The sequence below is a fragment of the Oryx dammah genome, unplaced genomic scaffold (genome assembly GCF_014754425.2).
Source record: "Oryx dammah isolate SB20612 unplaced genomic scaffold, SCBI_Odam_1.1 HiC_scaffold_2, whole genome shotgun sequence".
NCBI lineage: Eukaryota > Metazoa > Chordata > Mammalia > Artiodactyla > Bovidae > Oryx > Oryx dammah.
In genome coordinates, this window is record NW_024070186.1 from 73922917 (window position 1) to 73938268 (window position 15352).

The 15352-nt window shown below is 49.1% G+C and overlaps 2 protein-coding genes across 3 annotated transcripts; one reads left to right on the forward strand and one right to left on the reverse strand.

Moving 5' to 3' along the window:
* The first annotated feature begins 24 nt into the window (after positions 1-24).
* Positions 25-5227, forward strand: POLR2H (RNA polymerase II, I and III subunit H). The gene is made up of 5 exons (XM_040252303.1): positions 25-2112; positions 3023-3106; positions 3187-3280; positions 3825-3908; positions 4862-5227. The coding sequence occupies exons 1-5, from the start codon at positions 2040-2042 to the stop codon at positions 4977-4979; spliced, it is 453 nt and encodes a 150-aa protein (XP_040108237.1). The 5' UTR covers positions 25-2039; the 3' UTR covers positions 4980-5227.
* Positions 5228-8717: 3490 nt separating this feature from the next.
* Positions 8718-15209, reverse strand: THPO (thrombopoietin). Of its 2 annotated transcripts, none has more exons than XM_040252290.1 (6): positions 14937-15209; positions 13448-13625; positions 13089-13216; positions 12713-12799; positions 9800-9967; positions 8718-9571 (listed from the first exon to the last, which is right to left on the reverse strand). In XM_040252290.1, the coding sequence occupies exons 2-6, from the start codon at positions 13458-13460 to the stop codon at positions 8918-8920; spliced, it is 1050 nt and encodes a 349-aa protein (XP_040108224.1). In that variant the 5' UTR covers positions 13461-13625; positions 14937-15209; the 3' UTR covers positions 8718-8917. The 2 variants fall into 2 exon arrangements, with proteins under 2 accessions (XP_040108224.1, XP_040108215.1); XM_040252281.1 differs by having other exon boundaries at positions 8718-9583.
* Positions 15210-15352: the final 143 nt, after the last annotated feature.

A 15352-nucleotide genomic window follows, 5' to 3' on the forward strand; every position in this document is an offset into this window, starting at 1 on the left:
TCAGGCTCTGGCCCGGCTCTATTCCCGGCCCGCGGAGCCCGCGCCCACAGCCGTCCCGTCCCCGCAGCCCGGGCGGCCGAGTGCAGAGTGCGGCGGGCCCCGGGCGGGCGCCGCTGGCGCAGCCTCCCGCTCGCGTCCCCTCCTAGGCGGGCGGGCCGAGGGCGGTGCCCTCCGCGCTGCTCCGCCCGCCGGCCCCTCCGAGGGAGCGGGTCCTGCCCTGCCGGGGTCCGCGTAGAGGCCGCCTCCCGGGCTCGGGAGAGGCGGCAGGGGGCGCGGGCAACGCGCGAGCCCGCGACCCCACTCAGTGGAGGCCGGTGGCTGAGAGGGGCGTCCCGGGCCAGGGCGGGGGCGGGTCCGCTGGCACGTGGAGGGGCCGGACCGCGGCTGCGGCTCTGCGCGCCGGGTCGGGAGGGGCTGGACAGGCCGGGGCTCGGTCGGGCCTGGGGCGGGGGCTGCCGAGCCGTCTAAATCAGATTCGGGCCCAATCCCTCAGCGGCGGTCCCCTTTCTTGCTTCTCCGGAGGGGCCAACGGCTGACTGGCCAGGAAAGGTCCCTGTGCTCTGCTGGGGGATGAAAAATAAAGCTAGGGGAGAACTCGGAGGGGGTCGCTAGGCCCAGAAACGGGGGTTGCTTGGAACTAGGACCCTCGGTCTCTCTCATCCTCTTCCTTTCTCCGTCCCTTCTTTGCGGGTCACCCAGGAGCACCCCCAGGGAGGTGCACTTTGAGCCACCTGGCCTTCGGCTAGTGCAGGGGGTTGGGGTGGAGATGGGGAGGGAACGGGAATGGGTGAGGCCAGAGGGAAGGGAGGTCTAGGTGCCTGGGAGGCGGGCGTGGTGGGGACAGAGGTCGCTTCTCCCTGGCAGGGCCCAAAGAGAAACTGGAGTAGGTGCTGACGTCTAGCAGCCATGGGGGAACACGGCCTGCTGGGGCTTTGCGTTCTCTATGAGGGTCCGGAGGACAGAGCAGAGGGGGTGAGCACTGGTGTATGAGCAGCGTCAGGAAGAGTGTCAGGAGAGGCCAGTGCCCAGGAAACAGGCAGTGTGCAGGAGGAGGCAGCGCCGGGGTGAAGGGGCGCGCGGGAGGTCGCAGGGGGCTCCCGGGTAAGGGAGCAGTGCCCAGGAGGGGCCGATGTGAGAGCTGGCACCCTAGAGGAAGGGGCAATGTAAAGAAAGAGGTGGCATCTGTAGGACAGGGTAGTGCCAGGATGAAGAAGCACGTAGGAGAGCTTGTCTAGAAGGAGAGGACCATGGTAGCAGAAAGGGAAGAACAGAGCTTAAGGGGCAGGGCTCGAGGAGGGCAGTGGGTTTGGGGTTAATGCCCTGCTGAAGGGGTGGTGTGAGAGAAGAGAGCAGGAAAGGGGACGGTGCAAGCTTTCCTCTTCCCCATGGTGACATCATGGCAAATTCCCAAACTGGAGGGACCCGGCTCAGGTGACATCCAGCTGGGACGAGCTGGCCCGGGCCGGCCTGGGTGCCAGCAGGAAGGGCTGGGTTTTGCGCCCAGTCGGGCCAGCGCCCTGGGGGCAGGGTGCTGCTCCCCTCGCTCTCTGTGCGGACTTGCCCTCGGCGGGCACGCAGACCGGCAGGGTAAGGCTCGGGCCGGGCTTCTCTGGGCCAAGGATCAAGGTCCCTGGCTGGGGCAGGCCCCTTGAGCATTCCAGTCTTCCAGACCCGGCTTCTGAAGAGGGCGCAGTAGAGCCTCGGGAGAGAGCCGGACGCGACGCCGCCTCTGTCGGAGGTGGGACCCGTCGTGTCGCCGCCCGGGGCGGGGTTTTCTGGACCTGAAAGCAGCCCTCAATTCTGAAACCTCTGGGAAACAATCGTTCGGGGCGGAAGTTAAGAAGCCCCGAGAGCTAGGCAGCGGAAGCGGCTGCGGTACAGTTCTTCTGTGCGCATGCGTTATTGTATTCCTTTGCTGCTGCCGTTTCGGCGCTGCGTCTTCTTAGCGCGTCTCTTTTCCTCCACGCGAGGGGGTGCGCTACCCCTAGTTGTCGTGGTCGCGCGCCCAGTCCCTCTGCTGCTCTCGTGGCCCCCTCACCATGGCGGGCATCCTTTTTGAGGATATTTTTGATGTAAAAGACATTGACCCGGAAGGCAAAAAGTTTGACCGAGGTAAGCAAGGTTTGGAGGGGCGGTTTCGGGGAAGGGGCGAATCTCCTAGGGTACCCGCCCCTAGGCCGCTTGTCCACCCACTTTCGCGTGGCCTTTCCCTACCGGCGGGTCCTGGTGTGGGGACCTCTCTCGAGAAATAATTTTATAGATAAGAAAACGGAGACTCCCGAGCTCTCCCTGGTTTCACACAAGCTGTGCTCGCTGCCTGGGTGGCCTTTTCTCCTGGTGCTGGTGGACTCCAGGCGTCTTTTCTAATCGCTCCCCGCTCTGGACCGGGCGCTGTACTGAACACTTTACACGCACTTTGTCTCACTTATTCTCTTCCAAGAGTAGGCGGTGTCTTACCCATTTTGCTCTGAGAGGCTAAGCAGCCCACCCAAGGTTGTACAGTGAATAATCCGACTTCACAACCCATTCCTCGGAGTCTTTAGCTCTTTGTAAAATCCTCTCAGAGTTTAAGAGTAGCCTGCTTAGTATACACCTCTTTATTCTGTCATTTATTAGTGATTGTCCTGGGTGTCTCTTCCTTTGCCTGGACACTGAGAAGTTCTTCGAGACAAACCCCAGTTCTTACACATCTTGATAATCAATCCCCTTAGCCCGGCACCTGACACGGGAAGAGGAAACCTTAGGATGAGCGAATACCTTGCCCCAAATCAGGTTATTTCTTAATCACCTAGCTTGGCCTAGAACCTGGATATTATTTATTGCCAGAGGATCTTTGATTCTTTTCTGTGGATCCTGTCCACTGGCCACAGATTGTCTCCCCTTTCCTTCTTGCATGTGTGATTCTGATTGAGCCTGCACTTCTGTGAGAGCAGACGAGAGGCCAGTGGATACAGACTGCATTAGACTTGTAGGGTCTGCCCTGGGCCACAGGCAGTTACCTTCTGCCACTCTTCCCCTTCAGTGTCTCGACTGCATTGTGAGAGTGAATCTTTCAAGATGGACCTCATCCTTGATGTAAACATTCAGATTTACCCTGTAGACTTGGGTAAGTATTGAACACAAACAGCAGGAGGCTTTTTGCCATCTCAGCTGTTCTCCACCCTCTGATACCGCTGTTGTTTTCAGGTGACAAGTTCCGGTTGGTCATAGCCAGTACCTTATATGAAGATGGTACTCTGGATGATGGTGAATACAACCCTACAGATGATAGGCCTTCCAGGTGAGGGGATGGAAAGGGGAGCACCTGAAACGTGCCTGAGGGCTAAGTGGATAGGTGTCTAGAAAGACCCTTACTTAATTCATGAAATAAATGATTATCAGCAGAATCTGTGTTAGCTTAAGAAAAGTGCAGCACTTAAGAATCCAGACATCCAGGTGTTTATCCAAAGCAGTGATTACAGTGTGAGTTGTCCCTTTTTGATAGTGGAGGAAATGAGCACTGAATGACCTAGGCTCTGTGGGCCTTGTGTCTTGGGAGGGAGTTTGGTGTGATGGAAAGGCTTTGGACGCCCACTCAGTTCACATCTCAGCTCTACCACTTATTTGTTGAATAACCTTAACCTCCTTCAACCTTAGTTTTTTCTCATCAGTAACATTGATGGTCATACCTAGCTCACAGGGTTGCTGTGAGGATTGAATGACATCACATTTAGAAAGTGCCTGGTGTTATGATGCTGGCATATAGTTACCAGTTACCATTTTTTTAAAGGGCCTCTTACTTTTCTTAACTGTATTTAAGAATAACTGCCCCTATTGTTCCACAGGGCTGACCAATTTGAGTATGTCATGTATGGAAAAGTGTACAGGATTGAGGGAGACGAAACTTCTACTGAAGCAGCAACACGCCTGTAAGTTCCGTGGTCTTGTGAGAGCCCTTTCCCTCCTCGTTTTGTGAGAATTTGGGCTATGCTTTGAAAATCTGGACCATCCTCAGGCTCCCTGAATTTCCTTCTTCAAGCACCTCAGACCTAGTGGGACCCAGAAAGGAACTGTTTTGGGAACAGTTTCAGTCTGAAATGTAGGCTGGTCAGTTTGCCCTCTGTCAGGATCTTAAGGCCTGTGATCTAAATGAGAAACTGTTAATCTTGCTGAGTGAAATGCCAAGGAAAGTTACTTCTCTAAGAACTAAATGCAGCATAAGTGATTAAACTGCTAGGCTTTTTTGTTTGTGTGTGTGTGTGTGTTTTGCTACTCTGCAATCCAATCCCTAGTTCTTTGGTTTCTCTGCCCAACTATTTTTTCCTTTTCTTTAAAACCTTATTAAAACAATATGTGCCCTTTGCAAGAAATTTGAAAAGCAGAAAAGTAATATGAAGAAGGAAAAAAGTCACCTATAATTCTATAACCAGAGGGAATCTTCTACATAAACATTCTTGAATGTTCTTGGTTTTTTTCCTATGTACTTTTTTCTTTGAGATCATGTTGTTTATTACAATGTTTTGTTCTGTTCCATTTGCTTAATGTTATGTAAAACATGTTTCCTCATGTCAATTTAAAGCTTTTCCTAAACATTTTTTTTTTAATTCCTAAACATTTTTATAGCTGTGTAACATTCCAATAAATGGATGTATCTTAATTGATTTGACCATTTCCCTTATTTAGGTCATGGAGTATTTTCCACCTTTCTGATATAAAAAACACTGCCTTGCACATATCTGTGCCATCATCTTTGTCTGAAATTTGGTTCCTAATGACAGAACTCTAGAAGGGTGCCTTTTTTTCTTAGGCTGGCATGGAGAGTAGCTGAGTAGCAGTTTTTGCTCTGGCACTCAGACTCACGGGACTGGGTCTTCTGTTTCAGCTCTGCCTACGTGTCCTATGGGGGCCTGCTCATGAGGCTGCAGGGTGATGCCAACAACCTGCATGGATTTGAAGTGGACTCCAGAGTGTATCTGCTCATGAAGAAACTGGCCTTCTGAACCACCCAGGAAGCTAGCCTTGCTGTTTAGTCACTCAGGTCCTGGATGTTAGTTCAACCCGAATAGCAGTTGCTGTTGTTCACCTGTTCAAAAGGGGCTGACTTTCTGTCCACCCTGGGTGCATCTTTAGCAGGTCTGGACTCAGTGGGAAACTGACTTGCTGGTGAAAGACCCAGTGGGAGAGCTTAAGATGAATCAATAGCTGTTCTATGTATATGAGTTTTTAAATTAAACTTTACTTTTTCAGACTCTTTTCCCTTCCTTTTTAAAAAAGGTTTTCCCATTTTAAAATCTTTTTTTTTCAACTTGCTTGTGGTACATTACATTTCTGGCCTACAGCCAGATGATCACGTGTCAATACAGGATCTATCCCAACCTTTCAGTATCTGTGTTCAGGATTATCTCAGGCTCCTGGCTGACCATCCCCAACATTTCCCCTCCAAGGTGATTTTCTGTGTGGGAGAGAAAGTGGTGTGCTTTTGGCTCCTGAGGGCACCACCCATTTGGCATAGAATTTTGAATAGGCAAGGAGCCTTGCTCGTGTTCTTCCAACACTTTCAGTCTCTCAGGAAGTCAGATCACGTTGACTTGAATGTGTTGCCTGCATAGCCTGGATGCATTCATCATTTTTATGGAAGCTTTGAGATGAGGCTTTTAGACACAAACATGGGACACGACTCTGAAGATGAGAGCAAGAACGATCTGGTGGTTGTGGAAGCAAGTGGATGAGCTAGCTCTGCTCTACATTCTAGTGGTGACCTGGAGGGAGGGTAAGTGGCGCTGGTTTTCACCAGTAACACTGAACGGAGAGCTGCCACACAGACCAGTGAAATGGACAGGGCAGCAATACCAATTAGGTTGGCAGTTCAGTGCCAGTGCCCTGGACAATACACTAGCCTGACTGCAGTCACTAATTTAACAGTAGGGGGAAGAGCAAAGTTGAGGCAGTGGTGATGCTTGCAAGGACTCCAGCATCTGAGCTCAGTCTTCAGCCTGGCATTTGTGGTCTCAGAAAGTACATGGGACCCTGATTTCCCCTGGTAAGTTCAGGGAAACAATTCAGAAAGATTATTTGTGTGTATTAAGCTGTTGTCTCTTGATTTCCCAGTTTTGCCATGGGAGCTGGTCGTCCTGCTGGGATGCCTGGGGTATTTCCTTCCCCATCATTTTCAGGTCTTTACTGGAGGTGTTAGGAATAGTATTTAGAGAAATGAGTTGAAAATGAATGGCCTTCGAAGGGGGGTGGAGGATGGGTGGGGTGGTGGTGGAGAAAAGATGTTTCCTTTGCTTTACTGTGGGGTGGGTGAGAGTGTGGAGAGGGAAATAGGACATGAATTGAGTTGGGGTGAATTTTTATGGAATCCTAGAACCTTTCCCATGCAGTCAAAAAAAATTTTTTTGTAGGGATTAGAGAAGGATGGATTTAGATAAGAAAGGGAACCTAATTACCAATAATGGTTTGTTGGGTAGCAGACTGTCCTAGCTGCCCTGGGGTGGCAGAAGAAAGAGACCTGGCATACAGTTGAATAGAGATAAGAGTGTCCTCATTGTAACAATTTTTTGTCTTTTCTGTAAAGGGAGGAAGGGACAGAATCAGCCAGATAGAATGACGGGTTAGACGTTCAATAGAGGCAAGTTAGTTTACACTGGAGCAGCCCATGAGTTGTTTGCATTTGCCCCAGGGTAAGTCAGATGCCAGCCCTGGATGCCTGGAGCTTTCTGGCTATGTACTTTTTTGTAGCCTTGCCATCTTTGTCTCAGCTGACTGTGCTGAAAACTTTTCTTTGTCTTCGGTCCCTTTTGCATCTCATGTACTGGGTGCTGGCTTTCATGTACCATGAAGTGTTTCATTTGATCATTAGATTTAGCGTCCGTTAATATTTCAGTAAATTAAAATTTCTGCTTACCATTCCCTTGACTCCACATTGGAATTTGTAGTGTGGATAAACGGATTCTCTTCTATGCGGAAATTGTCACCATCTGAGATTTGGACGGCACTTTTGAGCTTTGTGCGTTTGTTGATTTTTTTTCTCCATGGCAACTGTTCTGTTCAGGAAGTAGGGTGGGGGGAACACCTGGAGATGCCTAAATTGGTCGCCCCACCAAGAGCTTTGGTTTTCTACTCAGAACTCACTTAACTGTTGATGTGTACTCTCTAAGGACTTGGAAATTTCTTCCAATAAATAGAGACACTGATACATTGGACAATGCACCACACCGGGGAGCATTTGGGCTCCAGACTAAGTCAGCGTAGGGTGTTTCTTTTCCTGTTCACAGGCTATGAAACCACAGGGAACTTGCTCCTCATCTGTAAAGCAGAGATGTTAATAACCTACCTTATAGGGATGTGTGAGTGTTAAAGGTAATGTGTATTAAGTTCCTGACATGACGGCTTTCACTCTTGTTGTTTTCGAATGCCTTTAATGACCCTGGGGTTTTTGTGGTGTTTGGAACCCTAGGTTTCTGGCTCCTCTACCTAATGGTAGCTTTTGCTGTCTTTTGGGGAGTTTGAAGTAGGAGGGGAAAAGCTTCCAACAGCTTTCCTACAGGAGCCTCTGGAGGTAGTGTTGACCTTTGCAATGGAGTGTTTAGGGCAATATAAACCTCTTCTTCCTAAGTACCAAGGTGACATTTATTCAAAAAGCCCCATAAGCCTAGCTTCTTTTCTAGACATCCCCAGGCAGAGTTTATGGTGGTCACACAGGTTTGCTTTTCAGATAGTAGATACTTCTGGGAATTGGGAAATGAGCCTTCAACTTGCACTTGACTTGTACTTGCCCCTCCTGCTGTGTGAGCCCTGGGAGACTGACTCAAGCCACTTCCTGCATTTCCCCCTGACCTCCACAGGAGGGAGGCAGGAACCCGCGCCTGGCGAAGCTTCCTGCTGAGCTGCTGAAGTGCTGGCTGTTTGCTCAGCTGTCACATCCAAGTCTCATCTTGTCTTGACTGACCCCATCTATACAGCCTTACCTGGGGTGTAAGGCTCTCCAGAGCTTCCTGTTAGCTTCTCTCAGGGTGGGGGGTGGGCGGGAGGGATCTGTTGCCCATGAGAAGAACATCTTCCCTTCACTTTTCAGGTAGCTTTGAGTCCTGTCGTTTCTTCATTATTTAATCCCTCTCAGTTTTGTCTGTTATGGAGGAAATTTTCTGAGAGACCTCTCATTCATTTCTCAAGAGTAAGGGTCTCCTAAGAAAAGGGGATCAGAGCTCCATTAAAAATGATAGTAAAGAGAATAGAGAGACTAACTTTAGTTCTGAGCAGAAAACACAGGCTTTTTTCCCCTGAGATAAGTTCTACCTCTGTTCAGAAGCTAGGCCAGGTCAGGCCTTTGCAGAATTATCACACGAAAAATATATAGAAAATTAGTAAGTTGTAAATTTGTGCAGAAAATAGACCAGAGATAACTAACTTCTCTGGTAAATATTATTGATGGTTTAAAAAATAGCTTTTGAAGTTTTTTGGCATATAGTAAAAAATTATACTTTTTGTGTCCGGCATGTCCCCCTTCACCAGGACTTTGGGTGTCTGGTGAAAGCAGGAAATCTGATAAAGGCCTACCTTGTGGATACTGTGGATTCAGTTCTAGACCACTACAATAAAGTGAATATCACAGGAAGCAAATCACACAATTTGCTTTTGGTTTCCTAGTGCATATAAAAGTCATGTTTCCATGATACTGTGGTCTATTAAGTGTATAATAGCACCAAGTCTAAAAAAGTAATGCACATACCTTCATTAAAAAATACTTTATTGTTAAAAAATGCTAACCATCATCTGACAACACAGGGTTGCCACAAACCTTCAATCTGTAAAAAATACAGTATCTACAAAGAGCAATAAAATGAGGTATGCCTGTATAGCTGCAGTTGTCTCCCAGGGCCTCTCCTACAAGTAAGGGGACTGTACGTGGAGGCTGACATTGGCAGTGCTGAGTACCTTACTCTTCCTGAGACAGATTCCGGAAGTGAGAGTGGGCTGCAACTAGAAGAGAACTGGAAGAGTTGGGTGTGATGGCTGAGGGGTCAGGAAGCAGGGGTTGGAGCTGGACCGTGGGGATGGGTGAGGTGGGCAAAGGAGAGAAGAGTGTGTATTGTCCAGGGGGAGGATGGGCTGGGGAAGGAGAATCTCCAGGCTGGAGGTAGGGTGGCAGGGAGCCCATGTCTGAAGTTCCCAGAGGAATATCCGGGGCTCCTAGGGCCCTGGGTGAGGGCCCAGGAAAGAGTCCATGAATTCCACTTAAGGGTCCTTGTGTTCCATTCAGGTGTCCAGGGATTTGGCCTAAGGACCTGGAGGTTTGGTTCAGCAGACCAGGAATCTTGGCTCTGAATCCTTGCAGCCTGTTCGGAAGTCCAAAGCCAGTAGTTCTGGCTGAGACACTGGAGTTGGTCTCCAACAATCCAGAAGTCCTGTTTGGGAGCTTGTTCAGTGTGAGCAATGGAGAGATGCTGCCTGGGACAGCTGTGGCGGGTGGGGCCCGCTTGGCACAGAGGCTGGGCCCTACTACAAGCAGCAGGAAGCGCACCTTTCCTCGGAGCAGCTGTTGGAAGTTCAGGAAGATGGCACTGGGATCCTTGTGAGCTGTGGTCCTGCCCTGTGGAGGAAGCTGAGGGCAGAGGATGGGCCTGAGGCCAGAGACCTGGGCCAGATATCATGCCTGCCTGTCTACTTGGGGAAGATAAGGTGCCAGAACCCAGGCTTTGAGACTGGGAGGATGCACTCCTTAGCAGGTCAGCTCTTCCACCCTCAGGATTTCCAGAATTTTCTAAGGGGACTGAGTCAGAAAAGAAATATTCTCCAACTCCCTTGACTGGGGACTTACCTGGGTTCCTAGGAGGCCCTGCAGGGCCCCGAGGAGGAGACGGACCTGCCCAGAAAGCTGCACCAGGAGGGATGAGAGGCAAGTGGGGCCCAGCTGTCCCCGCGCTGTCATCACTGCCTCCAGCAGAAGGGTCGTGGTTCCCAGAACGTCCTGTGCTTTGGTCTGCTCCTGGGAAAGAGATGGAAGAGAGAAGCGGACAGCTTCAAAGGGTATTCGAATGGCGGGTGGGGAGCCTGTAAGAGCAGCCAGCAGAATGAATCATAGAAGCTGAGAATTGGACAGGACCTAGGTCCCACCCAGCACAGGAATTCCTTCAGTCTCCCGACAATTGGTCATCAGCCTCTGCTTGAATAACTCCAGTGTCCGGTAACCCAGCTGGCTCTTAACACGTAATTTCAGTAAGAAAAGCTCTTTTTATTTTTATTTTTTTCCCGTTCTTACATTATTCTGTAATCTGCCCTATTATAGCTTTTACCTCTTGGTTCTAGTGCTGCAAATCCAGTCTTCCTTCTACAGAATGTTAGGATCATACAATTTTTAAAAACTGAACATCCTTAGATATGAGACCATCGTAAAAATGATAAAGATGAAGGGAAGGGACTTACTGATAAATGGCAGAACAGAATCTACAAAGGATCACTAGCAATTGCCCCTCCTCCCTGGCCTGGTCCCCAGAAGACCTGAGGGAAGCAAGGGAATTCTAGGTGTCTTGAGGGCAGAAGAACTGAACTGCTCAGCAGTACTCCCTTCTAGAAGGTTCTTCAGTCTCAGACTAAAGCAGTCTGTGCTCTACCATGATGGCTACTCTTCTCCAACCCAATCACATGAGCTTTAGTATTTTTTTAAACCATTCCTCACATAACGTGTTTTCTAACCTCTCACTGTTCAGGTTGCTTCGATATGCTAGTTTAATATGGGCCCCTGAGTAAATTAGCATGCATCTAAAAGAGGATAGCTAGTACTCAGTGCAGTAGTGTAAGTGTAGTCCACAGACACAGAGAACAAACCTATGGATACCAAGGGGGAAATGGGGGCTGGGGCGAACTCAGAGATTGGGATTAACACATATACACTATTGATACCATGTATAAAATAGATAACTAATGAGAACCTACTGTATGTCACAGGGAACTCTATTCAATGATCTGTGGTGACCTAAAAGGGAAGGAAGTCCAAAAAACGGGATATGTATATGTATAGCTGATTCACTTTGCTGTACAAAGGAAACTAACACAACATTGTAAAGCAACTATACTCCAATAAAATTTTTTTTAAATGTGCAGTCCACTCAGAATAGAGCTTTTTAGGAATGTTTCTACAAAGTGGATGTTAAACATCTAAAGCCACCTAGGATCTCTAGCTTTTTAAGTAGCTGCTGCTTCAGTAATATTACAATGCTAAGTTTGAGGCAATCCAACCCTCCCAGGTCTTTTTCATAGTAAGTACTAGGGCTAAAAATTTATGTGAGGGAAGCAGGGGGACTGTGGCCTGAAAGTTGGAAGCAGATTTTATTCAGTTACTTCACACATCCAGAGTTTTATATACATCTGTTATATACATCTTTGGTTTTGACCTAGCCTTTTAGCAATTCGAACCTCCATTCTGTCTTTTGTTATTTTAGCTGTGCCTCCCAGTTTTGTGTCATCAGAGGATGATAGATCCGTCTTGCTTCTTCACACCAACTTAAGGTTGAACAGATTAAGATGAATAAGTTCTGGGGGTCTAATATACAATAATTACAGTTCATAATACTGAATTATGTACACTTGAAATGTGCTGCTGCTGCTGCTAAGTCGCTTCAGTCATGTCCGACTCTGTGTGACCCCATAGATGGCAGCCCACCAGGCTCTTCTGTCCCTGGGATTCTCCAGGCAAGAATACTGGAGGGGGTTGCCATTTCCTTCTCCAATGCATGCATGCATGCTAAGTTGCTTCAGTCGTGTCTGACTCTGTCTGACCCTATGGACAGCAGCCCACCAGGCTCCTCTGTCCACAGGAGTCTCTAGGCAAGAATACTGGAGGGGGTTGCTGTTTCCTTCTCCATGAAATGTGCTAAAAGAGTAGATTTTAAATGTTCTCACCACAAAAAAGAAATATTAGGGCTTCCCCAGTAGTCCAGTGGTTAAGAATCCACCTGCCAATGCAGGGGACATGGGTTTGATCCCTGGTCCAGGCAGATCCTACATGCTGTGGGGCAACAAAGCCCATGAGCCACGACTACTGAGCTCCTGCTCTAGAGCCCTCGAGCTGCAGCTACCTAGGCCTGCATGCCCTAGAGCCCGTGCTCCACAACAAGAGAAGCCACCACAATGAGAAGTCTGTGTGCTGCAACTAGAGAGCAGCCCCTGCTCTCTGTAACTAGAGAAAACCCATGCAGCAAAGATGACGCAGTGCAGCCAAAATAATAAATAAATAAGAAATATTAGTTACAGGATGTGATGCAGGTACTAGCTAATCATTTCATAATATATGTATATTATATCAACACGTTGTATACTGCCTTAAACTTACATAATGTTATATGCCCATGATATCTCAATAAAGCTGAAAAAAGGGAAAAATCTGAATTTAAAGGTCAAGGAGGCTAATAGTATGCTACAAAATAAATCGACTACTGTTTCTTGCCTTAAAAAAAGAAAGATTGAATGGAAATAGGTCAAAGGCATGGCCACGAGAGACCTCTATCCAGCTTTTCATGGTCAGCCTTGACTCTATATAACATACTGGGCCACAAGCCATCATCTTGTCCAGAAGATAATCCCCATAGTAGAATGTATATTGGATTAGGGTGGCCAAGTTGAAGTGGAGCTCTTTTTAAAAGAGAGCTCAGAAAATTTGAAAAATCCATGGGAATCAGTAGGAAACAGATGAAAACAGGATTAGGGAAAACAAGGAAAAGGATGGCTTTCTTACCGTCTGGGTTTTCCATTCTCCCAAGCTGAAGTCCACAGCAGGCAGAAGGACAGGTGTGGACAAAGGGTTAATGTCTGGACACTGGCTCTGTTGAAAAAGATTGGTGGGGTGGTGGAGAGGGCACGTTATGATGGCCCAATTACCAGGATAGGCTTCCATGCGTAATACAACCAGACCGGAGCTTTTAAGAGAGCATTTGATTATAAACCATAATCTTTGTAAAGGGGTAGTAATCGGATCAGGGGGTGGTGGTGATGGTCTTACTAAGACAATATTGGAAGGGTAGTGATTGGATTCGGTAGTGAGAGGGAGTGGTGGGAGTGAGGGTATATCTCCAGTTAAGTGGGCAGAAGGGAGAGTGCTTGGGGATTCTCACCAGTCTGCTGTGAAGGACATGGGAGTCACGAAGCAGTTTATTTAGGAGTCGGGGGTCACAGGCAGGAGGAGCCGGGCTGGACAGAGTTATTCTTGCAGTTAGGAGAAGGATGACCACGAGGAGCAATTCTTAGATGAGGAGAGGTGAAGTTGAAAGGGGTGGATAAGGAAGAAATCATTGTCGTTTGGCGGTCCAGAAATTCCTATTTAGGACCCAGACCTGAAATCCAGGGAATCTGCTGCTCAGAGGCCTTATTCTGAGGCCGCCTCCCCCACATCCCGCCACCACAGCACATTTCCTTTCTCTTTTCCCTCTACCAGGTTCTGATTTGGCCCTAGTTCTCCCAAGGGTTTTCTTACCAGTCAGCTCCATTCTGGCCAGGCTGTCTGCTTGGAGTGGCTCCCTGAATGGGGCCTCTCCCCTGAATCCGTCCTGGGGCCATGGAGGCGGCTTGGGCTCTTGCACTTCTGGGCAGAGTGGGGCGGGGCACAGGTGGGGCACAGGTGGGCCAAGGAGGAGGAGGATTTAGAACCTATCCTGCAAGTGACAGGAATGATGAACAATTAATGGAGTTTCAAGGAAAAGAAACTCTGCCTGGCTGGGGGAACAGACGTTGGGAGGGTGTGAGATGCTGACCATCCTAGAACTGCTAAAGCCCCGATGGCTCCAGTCATCCTGTGATTGTACCCGATGGTGTCTCCTCTTCGTCAGAGTTCCTCAGTACCTCTGAGGTGGCTCCAGTGCCCCAGCCCCCCGCCAAGAGCAGCAGGACAGAATATTACACACACATCTAACTGGCTCAAAATCTGAGCAACCCTGCCTGTTTGGTTGGAGAAAACCTAGAATGGGGATAGAGAATGGATGCACTGGGGCTCAAGCCTGGAGAAAAGATTGGAAATGGCTATAGGGCCAGGACCAGGAGCTAGCAAACATGTACAATATGCTCAGGGGTAGCTTGGGGAGTGGGGTTGAGGAGGGGAATTGGACCAAAATAAAACCGAACTACTAAAAGTCAGTGATTAAAAGATTGAGAAGATGACGTGGGAGAAATTAATCTCTCATTCTTTTTCTATCCAACACATAAAGCCTCTAGGGGTTTTTCTTTGGTTATTCAAGGAGAAGAGATGGGCTAACAGTTCTGGAACTTCCTTCCTGAAGCAAGTTGCCCAGGAATGAGCACCTGCTGTGTGAGCTGATGCCTGCCTTACAGGGCTTACCTCACCTTAGACACCCACCATATCGGTCTCATAGCCCTCACCTTCCTCCCTGCCCCCTCTGCAGACCCCTTCCGGTTCCTTTGCAGGACCCCCCACATGGCTTCCTTCTTCTTTCACAAGTTGTGCAAAGAGGCCTGCACCTGATTCAATATTGGGATTTCCTGTAGGTCTGTCAACATTCATGAGCCCTCCTCCCATTACCCTCTCCTTGTGCCCTGGCTTGCCTGGCCCAGCTTCCCCAGCCCCAGGATTCAGAACCTCTTAAGCTCATTAGGAATGACTGGGTATGAATGGGGGTTGAGGCTGTGTCCATCTAGGTGCCATGTTTCCTAAGTCTGAAAAGCACTTTCTTTGTTGTTTTCTTCCTGGGCTCATGTCCCCTTTCTTGAGGGCCAGCCAGGACTGTGCTGCTGTATTCCACTAAGTCTGTTATCAGTCCCTCAGAACCCAGCACCCCACCCCCTACCCCTGCTCTGTCCTGCTCCTCCCATTCTGGGAAGGCCACACTCTTCTCGACAAAGGTCAGTGCCTGTAGGTTCCAGTTTGCCTACCCCTCCCCCAGCAGAGAGCCCAATTCCTCTTTCCTGTCCTTCCTACCCTCACTTAATTCCAAACCTGGCTTGCCACTCACCGGGTAGAGAAGGGCTCCAGGACTCAGGTCCAGAGCAGGCAGCACTCTGGGGAGCAGATGGGTAGGAAGACAGGTGGTTGTTGGGGCACTGCCTCTCTGGGGCACTGGGGTCACACGCCTGCCCAGGCCAATTCTGCCCAATCAGAGAGCAGGGAGCCACTAGACACAAGCAATGGCCCCCGGAAGTGACGCTTTCTCCTCCCACCTGCGTAGGACTTGGAGCCCCTGCCTGGACCATGGTTCACTAACGGAGCCCAGCTTTCCCACTCACACATACCACACGGAGGATTTGAATAGGGGGATCTGTGTCTTCCTAGGAGCTGGGAAATCTGGGAGCCGGCTGGGGGAGAAGACGGGAGGGAAACAGTTTTTTTCCTAGGAGGAATCTGGCAGGACATTTTCACCCCTCAGGAAGA

Coding starts and splice junctions, on each gene's coding strand:
- POLR2H (XM_040252303.1), top strand. CDS start 2,040: ATGGCGGGCATCCTTTTTGAGGATATTTTTGATGTAAAAGACATTGAC. Junction 2,113..3,022: donor AGGCAAAAAGTTTGACCGAG/GTAAGCAAGGTT, acceptor CTTCCCCTTCAG/TGTCTCGACTGCATTGTGAG. Junction 3,107..3,186: donor GATTTACCCTGTAGACTTGG/GTAAGTATTGAA, acceptor TGTTGTTTTCAG/GTGACAAGTTCCGGTTGGTC.
- THPO (XM_040252281.1), bottom strand. Junction 12,800..13,088: donor ATGTCCTTCACAGCAGACTG/GTGAGAATCCCC, acceptor CTTTTTCAACAG/AGCCAGTGTCCAGACATTAA. Junction 9,584..9,799: donor AGGGCCTCCTAGGAACCCAG/GTAAGTCCCCAG, acceptor CTCTGCCCTCAG/CTTCCTCCACAGGGCAGGAC.